A 16,466-nucleotide genomic window follows, 5' to 3' on the forward strand; every position below is an offset into this window, starting at 1 on the left:
TCACGAACCATTGTGGTAAATAAAGCCACCTTACCATTGCAGGTGCTGTACAAATGCAGTGTCTCTTTGAAAGCAATAGTGTATTAAATAGCTAGGTGCCAAAAATAATAATCCTCATGTAATTTTTTTAAGATCTCTCCCATCAGCTGGTGGTAATCTGCTACTGGAATTAATTTGTGAATATGGCATATCCACTCTTTATAACTGTCCTAAGAAACCAAGTTGCGTCTTTCCTCTGTTGTTAGTAGCTAATGTTCTAGCATGGTTTGGGGGAGTCCGGAGTGCTGCAGGTGCCGTATTTTGGATGAAATATAAAACAGTCCTGGTCACACATGCTCATGACGCATTTTGTAAGACTAGCAGTATTAGCCGGTGTCCTTGTTAAATTCCAGTTCGGGTAATCCCATCTCTGCCAATTTACATTCCTCCCACAGTTGCCTTTGGATAGAATATTCACTGCTAATTGTAAACTAGTCTTCCAAACTTGTCATGAAAATTTACCAGTACAGGCACAAAATCTACTACTGCTATTTTATTCACCCATCCAAAAACGTGTCTGGTCTGGTGTGGGTGGGTGGGTGAATAGAATTTTGCAAGGCTGTCCTTAAACTGTGCACGGTAAACAGCTACTACATTTCAGCCCAGAGGTGGCAGCATTTCATTGGTGGGCAAAGTGCTCCTTCGTTACAAATAGGTACATTCATTTTGTTATGTGCTTTGGGATCTCTTGGATTAAAGACACTGTATCAAATTGAGGTCATAAGTGGCTGTGATTTTGAAGAGCTGAAGTAAGTGTGGTTTTTTTTCCCTCCCCCCACTGGTAATTTTTCGAGCCAAGAGCTGTACTGTAAGTGAGCCATACATTTTATATGGACTTTCCTCCTTTAAAAAAGGGATGCCTGCAATATTTAAAGGTTGGCTAGCAGCTTTTGCTGTAGGATTTCTGTTAGCTCTGAGCTGCACATTGCTTTCACATTCACAGCTTTACGTGAGAACGGCATCTCTGTGTAAACAATCGAGGAACAGTGATGTACATTTGGAACAGGTGCTGACCCTGTGAGAGTGTAAGAACATAGCACGTAGTGCAAGAGATATGAAAGACCTGGTACAGTGTGTGGGTTATACTGTATGTCCTTGAGTTAAGAAGATGATGCATACTTAGAGCATTTCATGGGTTTTTTTTTTTAAAGGGGAACAACACACCCTAACTGCCCAGGACTGCGGAATGCCCATAGATCACGCCAATTAGTTCAAAGGTCAGAGGCCAGTTGAATCATTGCAGGTGTGAGTGCCTTTTCCTTAGGACAGCGCTCAGATTAGCGTTAGAATATGGATAACTTCAAGTCCTTGGGCTTCATTGAGGGTATTTCTGCTCTCCGTCCACAGCTGTACGAAGTTATGGGGAGAAGCCACAGGATTCCTCGTGCTCAGCTGGTTTATTTGTGAGGTGGTGGGGTTAATGTGGCAATAGCCCATGCTTAGCAGAGAGACTTGTTGGGTTTAAACATTCCCTGTGCTCCCTGTAGGTTTATGATTTTGACCCCAGACTGGAATTACCTCACTGTCCGTGGGAGTGCGAGGCTGGTTTGAACCTTAAGCTCTTAGTGGTCGTCTCTCTTAATTAGTTTACAGTTCAAACAAGTGTCCATTTTTTCCTTCAAACAAGAGGAGTCTCCACTATCAGTGGCTGATTTCCCTGAGGGAGGAACTCCTGAGAGAGAGGTTATCGGGAAGAAAAAGCGCATAGAGCTCCATTTTCAAAGCGGTGGGAGGGGAGATGTCTGCATGAATGCTGTTAGTGCTGCTTACCGTTTGAGTGGGGTGTGAGGAACTACATGCACAGACTTTTCTGACTGCTCCTGGGGGATTTAGTGGCGACACATCCAAACACAGGATTTTACAGAGCCACCTGCCACTGAGCGCTAATTTGACCAATTAAATGACTTTTTTCATTCATTGCAAGTCTCTTCTTTTCATCCCCCATTTTCCCCTGACTTCTCATAACGTCACCATTGTAGATTTCCCTCCAGTGAGCCCCTCAGACCTCATCATTAGGGCTTGATCCTTCAAACACTTACTGCCACGCAAGGTGCTTACTTCTGTGAGTAGCCCTGTTGTCATCTGCGGAAATACGGATGGTAGTAAGCACTGTAGCCTGATCCTGCACCATTGTATTTAGTGGGAGTTTTGCCATTTCATTTCAGTGAAGCAGGATCAAGCCCTAAGTTCAGAAGCATTTGCTGGACTAAAGTGTTCCTCAGTAGCTTGGTGCGATTCGTAGGAAGGTTCATGTGTGACATAAAAGAATTCAAACAGCGGAGGTTATAATCACGGCCCATATAATGCTCCGCCCAGAGAAATGTCTGGCAAGTTTTTTACCAAACAAACCAGCATTAATTATACTGGTCTACAATTTTATGAGAAGTCATCTGCTTCAGAGATAAAATGTGTTATTTATTATGTATTTTGATGCGCTGAATTCAAATATGACAATTAAAACAACTGATTGGCTACTGTTTCTAAGATATTTAAGTTTTTACATTTTTTGTCTATGTATATTGTGTAGATAGAGTTTTAATCATAAATTGTAAACCTACGTCTTTTCATGTGTTTATGGTTGCTTTACATGATAATATTTCACCTGTCCTGTTTATGTAACACTTTAAAAATCAGCAAAAGGGTTATATAAATAAAATTTATTAGGAAACAAAAGGCAAAAAACTATTATGTACATAGTTTAGTCCTATTCAGTGTCTACTCAGCGCTTCTTGGCTTGTCTCTCGTATTCATTAAATGGAGCATCTCTTGGCACTGTCCAGCAATAGTCTGCAAGCATTGATGGGCTCCATTTGCCCTGATAGCGTTTCTCCATTGTTGCAATGTCCTGGTGAAATCGCTCGCCGTGCTCGTCGCTCACTGCTCCGCAGTTCGGTGGAAAAAAATCTAGATGAGAGTGCAAAAAATGTATCTTTAGTGACATGTTGCAACCAAGGCTTTTGTATGCCTTGAGGAGGTTTTCCACCAACAACCTGTAGTTGTCTGCCTTGTTGTTTCAGAGAAAATGTATTGCCACTAACTGGAAGGCTTTCCATGCCGTCTTTTCCTTGCCACGCAGTGCATGGTCAAATGCATCATCTCGAAGAAGTTCACGAATCTGAGGACCAACAAAGACACCTTCCTTTATCTTAGCTTCACTTAACCTTGGAAATTTTCCACGGAGGTACTTGAAAGCTGCTTGTGTTTTGTCAGTGGCCTTGACAAAGTTCTTCATCAGACCCAGCTTGATGTGTAAGGGTGGTAACAAAATCTTCCTTGATTCAACAAGTGGTGGATGCTGAACACTTTTCCTCCCAGGCTCCAATGACTGTCGGAGTGGCCAATCTTTCTTGATGTAGTGGGAATTTCTTGCACGACTATCCCATTCGCAGAGAAAACAGCAGTACTTTGTGTATCCAGTCTGCAGACCAAGCAAGAGAGCAACAACCTTCAAATCACCACAAAGCTGCCACTGATGTTGGTCATAGTTTATGCACCTCAAAAGTTGTTTCATATTGTCATAAGTTTCCCTCATATGGACTGAATGACCAACTGGAATTGATGGCAAAACATTGCCATTATGCAGTAAAACAGCTTTAAGACTCGTCTTCGATGAATCAATGAACAGTCTCCACTCATCTGGATTGCGAACGATGTTGAGGGCTGCCATTACACCATCGATGTTGTTGCAGGCTACAGGATCACCTTCCATGAAGAAGAATGGGACAAGATCCTTTTGACGGTCACGGAACATGGAAACCCTAACATCACCTGCCAGGAGATTCCACTGCTGTAGTCTGGAGCCCAAAAGCTCTGCCTTACTCTTGGGTATTCCAAATCCCTGACAAGGTCATTCAGTTCACCTTGTGTTATGAGGTGTGGTTCAGAGGAGGAGGATGGGAGAAAATGTGGGTCCTGTGACATTGATGGTTGAGGACCAGAAGTTTCATCCTCTTCCTCGTCTGACTCAAGTGAGAATGATTCTGGTGCATCAGGAACCGGCAGTCCTTCTCCGTGGGGTACTGGGCGTATAGCTGATGGAATGTTTGGATAATGCACAGTCCACTTTTTCTTCTTTGACACACCTTTCCCAACTGGAGGCAGCATGCAGAAGTAACAATTGCTGGTATGATCTGTTGGCTGTCTCCAAATCATTGGCACTGCAAAAGGCATAGATTTCCTTTTCCTGTTCAACCACTGACGAAGATTTGTTGCACAAGTGTTGCAGCATATGTGTGGGACCCACCTCTTGTCCTGATCTCCAATTTTGCAGCCAAAATAAAGGTGATAGGCTTTCTTAACCATAGTGGTTATACTGTGCTTTTGTGATGCAAAAGTCACTTCACCACAAACATAGCAGAAGTTATCTGCACTGTTTACACAAGTACGAGGCATCTCTGCTCACTTTGGCTAAACAGAAATGTGTCCCTTTGCAAAATCAAACGACACTGTATGATTTCTAGAACTGATATAGGGCAATTTGTTCAGCGGAGTGATGTAAGCTTTGTTATGATTGCATCATCCATGACTTCTAGGAATAACATGATGCAATTCATATCATGTATGACGCAATACCAGCTTCACATTGCATCATTCATTGTTTTGCCTAAAAAGCAAGTACTGTCCAAACCCAGCCATAGATTTATTCATAGATCCAGTCAAAGATGTATTTTAGTCATTTCTGGTTTAAATTGAGATCCCTTCCCTTTATAACTCACTTATCCTCCGCCATTCCCAAGTCAAGGGTCGTATATACTGACCCAATAGCATATCTTGAAAACTAGAGCCAATCAACAATTTTAAGCATCATTTTCGTTCTCAGTGACCCAGAATTAGTAAAGTTTGACTCCATTTATTTCAGAAGCATTTTGGCTGTAGAGTAGTGTTGTTTAATGCTTACCCAACTGCAACCAGCTCCTCCCAGCAAATACTATGCAACTTTGATGATATAATTAAAGGCTGCTGCCTTATCTTTTCAGGCTGATAAACCTGGGTGTATCAGTGTTCAAGACATGGGTTAGTCAGTATTTGTTTCTCTCCCTATCAGCTGGTTCTTGTGGCTGTGACCCATTGTAAAGATTGTAGCAGGATGCCATCCTGCTTTTGATCTTCACTTGAACTGGTGATGGAGTTTGCTGCCCTGTGAATCGACTAGATTACTTGCCTCTTTTTACTTTCACCTGAAGATAACCTTGGCTTAAACACTAATACATTAAATCAATTTTTTTCCTTAGTGGCCTGTTATGATAGAGAAGTATTATCAGTCTAGTTTAGCGTGGCTGTCCTCACCCACAGGTTTATGGTGCTTAGACCAGAGCTTCATCCACTTGACATTATAATCACAGCTTCAAATGGCATCTGTGGCTCTATTCTGCTGCAAATCACTTAGGTGATCTCTGGAGCACAGGAGTCCTTATCGAGAGATCTCTCTGCTTTAGCCAGCCTATTGTTCTGTTCTTGCCCAGTTCTGAACGCTAGCCTGGATACTTACCATCAGTTTGTCTTGTTGATGGAGCAGATATTATTTGACAGAGTTGTAAGCAGGATATCCTTTGGCTTCTGGCTGTATAGTGTGCAGGACTGTAATTTTGTAACAATGATACTTGGACTTAAATAGATTTTTTTCAAAATGTTGCGCAAAGATCAGTTTGTAAATGCTCACAACGCCACCGGGAGGTAAGTACTATCCATCTTGCCAGTGGGGAAATGGACACCCAGAGGTTGTGACCGACCCTGGGCCACACGTGAAGTTAGTGTCTGAGCCAGTATTAACTGGGGAGTTCCTGGTTTCCACTCTTCTGTTTGAGCCATGTAATAGGGTTGGCTGCCTCCTGAGCGCCCCCTCGTGGCCAGAGATCACTCTGCAGCACCGTGCCTCTGTTTCCCTCTCTTCAGGACCTCTTAAGAACAGTACATAGGCTTCTCGCTGGGTTAAAGCCACGCCTGCCTGGGGCTGGTTTAATAATACAAACAGTTCAAAAATCCTCAGGGTCCCAAATTAAAGTCCATCTCCACAACCCAAAAACTCAAACTTAGCTCTGGCATCTTCTAGCCAGAGCTCATCTTCCCAGTCTGTTCTCACAGCCCGTCCTCCCAGCTCTTCCTAGCTGGAACTCAGCCTTCTGGCTCTGGCCTCAAGGCCCAAACCCAGTCTGAGTTCCCCCAGGAGCCTCCTGGGGTCTGGCCTCCAAACTCCCCCGATGGCAGCGTGTTCCCTGCAGGAGCCTTTCTGTGTGCAGTTTCCTGAGCATCCCTCCCTTTCTTTGCAGCTTCCTGCTGCTCTTTGTAGGGCAATCACCTGATCCCTCCCAGGTGTGGCTCCATAGGAATCAGGGTTGGCTGGCCCCAGGCCTTCCAGCCCTTAGGGTAAGCCACCCTGATAATATTTACTAGACCTTTGTAGCCCAGGCAGCCTCCACTCTTCACCTTTGCACTTAAGGGGGATTGCCAGGCCATGTGCATTCAGGAAGGGGAAACCCAGCATTGTGTAGGGGAATTGGGCTTCTTGAATTAAACCCTAAGCTAGGAATTGTCTCATGTTGTTTTCCCTGTTTTCCCCCTGCTTTTTCTGTCTTTCTGTTGCTCAGCTGTCTTTTTCCTCTTCCTTTCTCGCACATCTGTTGCCTCCTCCCATCACTTCTCTTGTTCCCCCCCCCCCTTCTGCTTGCTCCCTTTCCTTTGTGTGTGTCACCTTTATATTTTCTCTGGGGGGGAATGGTCCTGGCCTTTTGCAAACCTGTTTTTGTGAGAGAGACTATCAGAATTCTCCATCCTCCATAGAAAGGAGGAAACGTTTCCCAAGATGCTGTGCAGGAGGGAGCCCTCTGGCTTTCAAATGCAAGACCTCAAAACTCTTTAAAACTAGTGGGATTCCCTATCCTCTTTGCATAGAGAACATTGCTATTAGGGCTTCCTTTCATAGCCACATCCGGCCCATTGATAACATCGGTCCTGGGCATTAGTAGGTGAGCTCATGTTTTTGTTAGTGAAGTAATCCTCTCCAAGTTTATATATCAGTTTTTAGTGTAACACACTTTACATTACAGTAAAGTGTTACACTATTATTGTTAGATCTTTCCGTTACAAGTGGGATGTGAAGACAAATGAATACTTAGTTCATAATATCTTTAGCTTGAGCTGAATGACGCACTTGAGAAATGCTCCTAAATTAAAGTAGAACTGTCCTGCTTATGTGCCTTGATAGTCCAATCCAATAAATAAGAGACATACACAGAAAAACATTTTCAACAGAACACTCTGGCGTTCACCATAGTCAGGTGTAAAAAAATGTTCCCTGCCTACTAGTATTGTGAGTTTCTGTCATGCTCGGTACAGTGAACTCCTCTTTCCACCTCATCCCAAGACAACCGGCCCAGAGTTGTAAGTGATCCGTTTCCTGGCCTAACTAACACAAGTAAAAAGGCAAGTGCTCGTGATCCTGGTGAAAGCAGAACAAGAGTGGGGGGCAGAGGGCGTAGGGGGAGTACGTACTGGTAGGATGTGTTGGGTCAAACTTCATACAGTAATTGTATTCAGACATCAAAGGGGAAAGAGCTAAAAATAAAGTCAGATTCAGGTGTGGGTGGGAGTTTCCCTCCTTACTAACCCTTCTTGGTTGATGAGTCGCGTTAAAAATATCTCCCACAACTTGATAGTGTTTTATTGTTATCGACTAGCCTAGAACAGTCCCCGTGTTCTGCTCTGATGATCAGACATCCCTCTGCTTGTGCCAGAATGTTTTTGAATGAGACAAGTTTAGTATGGAGAGGAAAGTAAAATCAATGTGAAATGCCAGAGTCCTTCAGTACAGGGCTTCACCCTGTCTTTAAAGGGAAAGAGGATGCGCAGGAAGAAGGAATAAATAGGCCTCACTGCTCTAGAGGATGTGAACTGTCCTTTGTTCTTAACACTGATTCAAATCAATAGAGAATACTGAGAGTTACCAGAACTACTACCGCTGCGACCAGTTATAGGTAGGGCCTCCGCATTCACAGCTCCTCAGCGAGGGCCAGTGAGGAGAGTATTTGAATGGCCTTTTCTGTGTGACTACATCACATAACCACATGCTCTGTACTCGAGCTGTGACGTAGTATGGTGTTCCAGTGGGAAAGGTGAGCCGCCCCCTTCTCTCAAAGGCCCCTCAAGGTGGTGTTGGAAGAAATACAATTGTTGCCTCCTTGAAGTGAGTTGTGTTCATTAGAGGAGTATGACATTAAAGGGGGCTGGAGCTGCAGTGCCCACAGGTTAGTCTTTAAATGACTGTACCCTGACATTACTCGCTGTAACTTGGAACAGGCTGGGCCCGTTACCTGGGCTTTCTCCCCAGCAACGTACAATCTCAGCTTACAGAGGAAATGTAGCAGAAATAATGACTTTTGGGGGGAAGTGTTTTCCTGTGTAGTCGGTCAGTGCGGAGCCAGCAGGTGTACGTTTATAGACAGATTCCAGTGATGGCAGCCATCACTGTTCACCTCTTTGTTAAGCCTGCAGTAGGTGGGTAGGAATACATTTGCCCCTTGTAAACTTTTACCATCCATTGCTTTAACAACAAGGTAGAGTTCTTAAAAATGGCTGTGGAATGCTGTGGTGTGAGTTCCCTGTTTTCTTTTCCCTTCCAGGCATCCTCGAATGCACATCAGGACAGGGCTGGTGGATGCCCATCTATACTGCCTGAAGAAGTACGTGGTGGACTTCCTTGCAGAAAATAGGTAAGGAATGGGCAGAGGGAGGTGGTGATGCCAGACGTTTAATGTGATACGTAGCTGTCTAGCTGCAGGGTTCTGTTAAACAGCGTTTTGCATCTGTTTCTAAAATCAAATAACTTGTCCAAACACTTAGCTGTGTTTAAAAATCTATGATTTCTAACCAGAGCTTTTGTTTTAAATCCTGCAACAGCAAAATTAAAAAGCAGACAAATTTGCCTCCGTTCTGATAATCTCACCATGTCCCTTGCTTCTACCTACAACAGCTGTACTTCCTAGGCTAGTCATCTCTTCTAGGGTTTCTTCACTGGGTAGAGATGTAAATACATTTCATGCCTATTTCTTTTTCTCCAGCACATGCTCAGTAATCACCTTTTCTCTCCCCTCTTCCCTACCCACTAACCCTGTAGGCAGGCTATCTCTGTAGCATCCTATGTTCTTAGTTTGTGTTGTTCTCATGTGGAAACTTTGAGACCACCCACCAAGGGTAAGGAAAACATCCATTTATGGAAGACGAGAGTGATCCTGGCTATAACATTTCATGTAACAGGAAAAAAAAAATCAATGTGTTTACTTTAAACCAAACACAGCTAGTAGTTCAGCCTGGGGACGACTTTCAGTTCCTAGATCTTCTGTGGCATCTGTCATGCCCACTCCAGATAGTGAATGTTCACTAAGTTCTCAGATATATTTCCCCCTTTGAAGTGAGATGGAGGCTAAAGGTCATAACTAGATGTTGAATTTGTAGCCATATTTCTTAGCAGAGAAACTGACAGGAGAGAGAACACTGAGGAAGGAAGGAACTTCTAGTGGCCTTGATCACAAAGGAAGGCACAAATACAGGTTCTCATGATGCACGCCCCCTCTTGGTTATTTGGTTGGAGGTTCCACATGTGGAAAGTTTGCAGGATCAGGACTGTATGTGTGTGTCTTTTAAATGGAAAATCAGTGACAAATCCCCAGGGGACTCTCTCATCACTGTTAAGTGTAGTGCTTCTCTATTGCTGGGGCTGGCACTTGGGATCATTTGTACCAATCAGTTGAATTAATCATAGGCATTGGAAACAAATCTGCAAGCTGGAAATGCTTGATTGGCCACGGGTAGTTGGTACTTGGAGCAGCCAAAGCTCCCAGTGCTCGGTTAGAGTTCATTTTAGAAGGCAGGTGGCATTTGTGGAGTCATGTTTATGGATCACATGACTTCAGAGTGAAATGTAGTTTGCGCCTTTCTTTCCTAAGTGAACACATAGGGTCAAATTTTCACAAAGGCCTCAACCCATTTAGTTTTACAGGTGCAAATGATAATTTTAGATGTCTCGTGCATTTCACTGCCTCACTGTCTATATTGTGCCCGCCTTGTCTGTGTCTTCTCTTAAACTTAGCTGGTAAACTCTGGGCCATCTCTGTTATATGTTTGCACAGTGCCTCACATAACTCGGTCCTGGTCCCTGTGTGCTATACAAATAATAATTTCAGAGGGATAGAAATCAGCATTTTTTTTATTGGCATCCATGAAAGGCCTGTGCAAAATTAAATCTCATTTTTGAAAATTTGGCTCATAATATTTTTAAGGCTTGTAGCATAAAGCATGAAGCCAGGTGGAGGTTTGACTTCAGCAAGAGCAGGATTGCACTTTCTGTTATGAAAATGCCAAATTCTGTTCTCCACACCTGTAGCAGCTCCCTGTCCTCTTTAAAACAGCTTTTCATTTGTGCAGTGATCATTGGTTGTCTTTTATCTGTATGCTGAACATGCCCACATCTCTTAAATTAGGTCTTATTTTCTAAGCCCTTTAAATTATAATTGACTTCTTGGCTTCATGTATCATACCATTTAGTTAACATTTTCAAGGCTTGATAACAAAATGAGATTACTAACCACAGGTGGCTGCTAGTTTATCTTTATTCAGCTACATGTTTATTATTCAACCAATAACCAACTGTGAGAGAGCCAATCACAGTACAGTGTTGCCATGCTTGGAAAATGGGATTCCTGCCACAATGAATAACCCGGTTTTCAGGCTTCCGGCACTGGTGGGCATTCTCAGCTTGTTTTTCTTTTCTGGGGGAAGGGAAGGACAGTGCATACTCAGAGATCTTTCCATGATCAGGAGCAGTATTCCAGGACTTTTGAAAGATCCTGTGGAATATTTTTGCCTCAAAAGTACTGACGTTTATATGATTGTTTTTTAAATACTTTGTTTTTCAGTCCAGAGAAAACTTTCATTAAGATTTTACTTTTCTTCAATTCCGCGCTGGGGCTGGAGAAGCTTAGATGTCTTGTTTAAGTTTGAGTGTGGTTAAAACTAACTGCAGGGCCTGAAGTGAACAGTGAAGCTGTTGTACTGTGCCAGGAAGCACTGACACAGTGTACTTCCTTGGTATTGCAATATTTACACTGTGTTAATATTGGAACCTGGGGGTGTGATGGTAGGAATTACTTCTCTTTTTTCATTGTTGCAGCATCAGTGAGGGATCCACATTTTATTTTCATTGTATTTTAACATACACAAGCAGAAAACACCTTGCCTAGCAGTTAAAACCTCAGCTCCTAGGGCCAGCTATGGTGCAGCATGTTGCAGAGGAAGATTATGATTCCTGGCAGGTTGTGGGATCGCCTGGGGAGCACAGAGTGCCTGTCATTCCAGATAGCACAGGGGCCTGGTCTACACACAAAGTAGCTCCAGTTTAATTGAAGATGTGAGTTTTAAACTGGTTTAATTCATAGATTCATAGATTCTAGGACTGGAAGGGACCTTGAGAGGTCATCCAGTCCAGTCCCCTGCCCACATGGCAGGACCAAATACCGTCTAGACCATCCCTGATAGACATTTATCTAACCTACTCTTAAATATCTCCAGAGATGGAGATTCCACAACCTCCCTAGGCAATTTATTCCAGTGTTTAACCACCCTGACAGTTAGGAACTTTTTCCTAATGTCCAACCTAGACCTCCCTTGCTGCAGTTTAAACCCATTGCTTCTTGTTCTATCCTTAGAGGCTAAGGTTTTCTCCCTCCTCCTTATAACACCCTGTTAAATACCTGAAAACTGCTATTATGTCCCCTCTCAGTCTTCTCTTTTCCAAACTAAACAAACCCAATTCTTTCAGCCTTCCTTCATAGGTCATGTTCTCAAGACCTTTAATCATTCTTGCTGCTCTTCTCTGGACCCTTTCCAATTTCTCCACATCTTTCTTGAAATGCGGTGCCCAGAACTGGACACAATACTCCAGCTGAGGCCTAACCAGCGCAGAGTAGAGCGGAAGAATGACTTCTCGTGTCTTGCTCACAACACACCTGTTAATACATCCCAGAATCATGTTTGCTTTTTTTGCAACAGCATCACACTGTTGACTCATATTTAGCTTGTGGTCCTCTATAACCCCTAGATCCCTTTCTGCCATACTCCTTCCTAGACAGTCTTTTCCCATTCTGTATGTGTGAAACTGATTTTTTTCTTCCTAAGTGGAGCACTTTGCATTTGTCTTTGGGTATGTCTACACTACGAAATTAGTTCGAATTTATAGAAGCCGGTTTTATTGAAATCGGTTGTATACAGCCGATTGTGTATGTCCACACAATAAAATGCTCTAGTGGGATGGGTGGGGGAGGAGGGATGGAAAAGGACACACTGCATTTTAAAACTTTAACTCTTATTGAAGGCCAGCCTTCTGATGCTTGGGCGATCATCTGGGGTGGAGTGACTGGGTGGACGGAGGCCCCCCCACCGTGTTCTTGGGCGTCTTGGTGAGGAGGCTATGGAACTTGGGGAGGAGGGCTGTTGGTTACACAGGGGCTGTAGCGGCCGTCTCTGCTCCTGCTGCCTTTCCTGCAACTCAACCATACGCTCGAGCATATCACTTTGATGCTCCAGCAGACGGAGCATTGCCTCTTGCCGTCTGTCTGCAAGCTGACGCCACCTATCGTCTTCAGCCCGCCACTTGCTCTGTTCTTCCCGCGATTCAGCCCGCCACCTCTCCTCTCGTTCATATTGGGCTTTTCTCATCTCCGACATTGACTGCCTCCACGCATTCTGCTGTGCTCTATCAGCCTGGGCGGACATCTGCAGCTCCGTGAACATCTCGTCCCTCGTCTTACGTTTTCTCTTTCTAATGTTCACGAGCCTCTGCGAAGGAGAAACATTTGCAGCTGGTGGAGGAGAAGGGAGAGGTGGTTAAAAAAGACACATTTTAGGGAACAATGGGTACACTCTTTCATTACAAGGTCGCATATTTCGGCTTGCAGGCAGCCATCGTAGGCCACAGTGTTTTGGCTTTTTTAACCTTCTTAACATGCGGGAAAGGTTGCAAACAGCAGCGCATTTCCCATATCAAGGATGAATTGGGTTGTCCATTTAAAATGGGGTTTCAATGTAAAAGGAGGGGGCTGCGGTTTCCCGGTTAACATGCGGCACAAACACAAGTAAACCACCCCCCCACACACACACACACACGATTCTCTGGGATGATCACTTCACCCCTCCCCCCCACCGCGTGGTTAACAGCGGGGAACATTTCTGGTCAGAAGAGCAGGAACGGGCGCCTCTGAATGTCCCCCTTAATAAAATCACCCCATTTCAACCAGGAGAGCTTTCTGGAGATGTCCCTGGAGGATTTCCGCTCCATCCCCATACACGTTAACAGACTTGCTTGCTTTTTTTTTGTAATGTTTACAAATATTTACAAAGTTACACTCACCAGAGGTCTCCTGTGTGCCCTGAGGGTCTTGGGTGAGTTCGGGGGTTACTGGTTCCAGGTCCAGGGTCACAAACATATCCTGGCTGTTGGGGAAACCGGTTTCTCCGCTTCCTTGCTGCTGTGAGCTACCTACAGTACCTCCATCGTCATCTTCCTCGTTCCCCGAACCGTCTTCCCTGTGTGTTTCTCCAGTGAGAGAGTCATAGCACACGGTTGGGGTAGTGGTGGCTGCACCCCCTAGGATCGCATGCAGCTCCGCGTAGTAGCGGCAAGTTTGCGGCTCTGCCCCGGACCTTCCGTTTGCTTCTCTGGCTTTGTGGTAGGCTTGCCGTAGCTCCTTAATTTTCACGCGGCACTGCTGTGTGTCCCTGTTATGGCCTCGGTCCTTCATGGCCTTGGAGATCTTTTCTAATACTTTTCCATTTCTTTTACTGCTACGGAGTTCAGCTATCACTGCTTCATCTCCCCATATGGCGAGCAGATCTCGTACCTCCCGTTCGGTCCATGCTGGAGCTCTTTTGCGATCCTGGGAGGACTCCATGACGGTTACCTGTGCTGATGAGCTCTGCGTGGTCACCTGTGCTCTCCACGCTGGGCAAACAGGAAATGAAATTCAAACCTTCGCGGGTCTTTTCCTGTCTACCTGGTCAGTGCATCTGAGTTGAGAGCGCTGTCCAGAGCGGTCACAATGAAGCACTGTGGGATAGCTCCCGGAGGCCAATAACATCGAATTCCGTCCACACTACCCCAATTCCGACCCGCAAAGGCCGGTTTTATCGCTAATCCCCTCGTCGGAGGTGGTGTAAAGAAACCGGTTTAAAGGGCCCTTTAAGTCGAAAGAAAGGGCCTCGTTGTGTGGACGTGTCCAGGCTTAATTCGGTTTAACGCTGCTAAAGTCGACCTAAACCCGTAGTGTAGACCAGGCCTTTGTTAAACTTCATCCTGTTTAACTCAGACCATTTCTCCAATTTGTCCAGATCATTTTGAATTATGACCCTGTCCTCCAAAGCAGTTGCAATCCCTCCCAGTTTGGTATCATCCGCAAACTTAGTAAGCATACTTTCTATGCCAATATCTAAGTCGTTAATGAAGATATTGAACAGAGCCGGTCCCAAAACAGACCCCTGCGGAACCCCACTCGTTATGCCTTTCCAGCAGGATTGGGAACCATTAATAACAACTCTCTGAGTACGATTATCCAGCCAGTTATGCACCCACTTTATAGTAGCCCCATCTAAATTGTATTTGCCTAGTTTATCGATAAGAATATCATGCGAGACCGTATCAAATGCCTTACTAAAGTCTAGGTATACCACATCCACAGCTTCTCCCTTATCCACAAGACTCATTATCCTATCAAAGAAAGCTATCAGATCGGTTTGACACGATTTGTTCTTTACAAATCCATGCTGGCTATTCCCTATCACCTTACCACCTTCCAAGTGTTTGCAGATGGTTTCCTTAATTACTTGCTCCATTATCTTCCCTGGCACAGAAGTTAAACTAACTGGTCTGTAGTTTCCTGGGTTGTTTTTATTTCCCTTTTTATAGATGGGCACTATATTTGCCCTTTTCCAGTCTTCTGGAATCTCTCCCGTCTCCCATGATTTTCCAAAGATAATAGCTAGAGGCTCAGATACCTCCTCTATTAGCTCCTTGAGTATTCTAGGATGCATTTCATCAGGCCCTGGTGACTTGCAGGCATCTAACTTTTCTAAGTGATTTTTAACTTGTTCTTTTTTTATTTTATCTTCTAAACCTACCCCCTTCCCATTAGCATTCACTATGTTAGGCATTCCTTCAGATTTCTCGGTGAAGACCGAAACAAAAGTCATTAAGCATCTCTGCCATTTCCAAGTTTCCTGTTACTGTTTCTCCCTCTTCACTGAGCAGTGGGCCTACCCTGTCTTTGGTCTTCCTCTTGCTTCTAATGTATTGATAAAAAGTCTTCTTGTTTCCCTTTATTCCCGTAGCTAGTTTGAGCTCATTTTGTGCCTTTGCCTTTCTAATCTTGCCCCTGCATTCCTGTGTTGTTTTCATTACATCAGTACACCTTTGGATGGGGAAGTGCTTAAATCAATTTGAATGTCTTAAATTGGGCTACTTTAAATCAGTTTGTAATCCATTTAAAATCATCTGATTTAATACACCGAGTTGCAGTTTAAATAAACTGGTGCACACACTGTATGTAGACAAGTCCAAAGTTGCTGAGCATCAGCTACAAAGGGGGGAAATATCGTTTAACAAAAGCTTAACCAATTCACTGTTGGTTGAAGTACGATTGTTGCTTTGGATATGAGAAGGTCACACCCTAGAGAAGCCATCTAGTAGTGCAAGATTTCTAGAGAAGACACTGGTCTTGTGGTTCAAGAACAGGATACAGTATCAGAATTCCGGCGTTCTGTTATCAGCTCTACCACGGCTTCCTTCATGACCTTGGGCAAGTCATTTCATTTCTCTGTGCCTCAGTTTCCTCCTCTGCCCGGGACTGTTCGGAGTCTAAATTAATCAATGTTTGTAAAGTGCTTAGAACTATCTGATGGAAGATGCTATGAGAGGGCAAATTCTTCTTAACCAGTCCATAACTCAGCTCACAGAACTAAAGGCTTGATAATGTATTAAATGTGAATGAGTAACTGATATTCCTGCTAGAAGTTCTGTTATGTTATAGCAAAGTCTGTTGGCAAAGCAAACAAGTTCTAGAGCTTCCGAAAAGCAAGATTCCCTAGTGCATCTGAATGATGGTCGGTGAAAACTGCCATTATTTTTGTCTATGTATTATGTGTACATCAAATACTGCAATATTTGTGTCCTTACAAAGTCAAGCGGTCACGTACCCTTGCTATTGTTTGTTTAAACCTGGGAGAGGTTTTTCAGGCTTGATTTCTTCACAGAAGGAAAAACACTCTTTGCGTGTGAAAAAGTAGATCTTTTTGGCAGTTAAAATGCCCCCCAAATCCCACGCAACTCTCAAACACTAGCCCAATTTTGAATTCCAGTGGAATAGGTCTATAAACTTGTGACCGTCCCA

The 16,466-nt window shown here is 44.0% G+C and overlaps 1 protein-coding gene across 2 annotated transcripts in view; it reads left to right on the top strand.

Moving 5' to 3' along the window:
- The window catches only part of EIF2B3 (eukaryotic translation initiation factor 2B subunit gamma), a 148,093-nt gene that overhangs the window by 71,747 nt on the left and 59,880 nt on the right, over positions 1-16,466 (top strand). The window contains exon 6 of one of the 2 annotated variants that reach the window (XM_034778512.1): positions 8,655-8,744. The exons of the other annotated variant lie outside the window; for it this stretch is intronic. Coding sequence (XP_034634403.1) covers positions 8,655-8,744 — 90 coding nt within the window. The remainder of the gene's footprint in view (positions 1-8,654; positions 8,745-16,466) is intronic. 2 annotated transcript variants of the gene reach the window in all.

The sequence above is a fragment of the Trachemys scripta genome, chromosome 8 (assembly GCF_013100865.1).
Source record: "Trachemys scripta elegans isolate TJP31775 chromosome 8, CAS_Tse_1.0, whole genome shotgun sequence".
Lineage (NCBI taxonomy): Eukaryota > Metazoa > Chordata > Testudines > Emydidae > Trachemys > Trachemys scripta.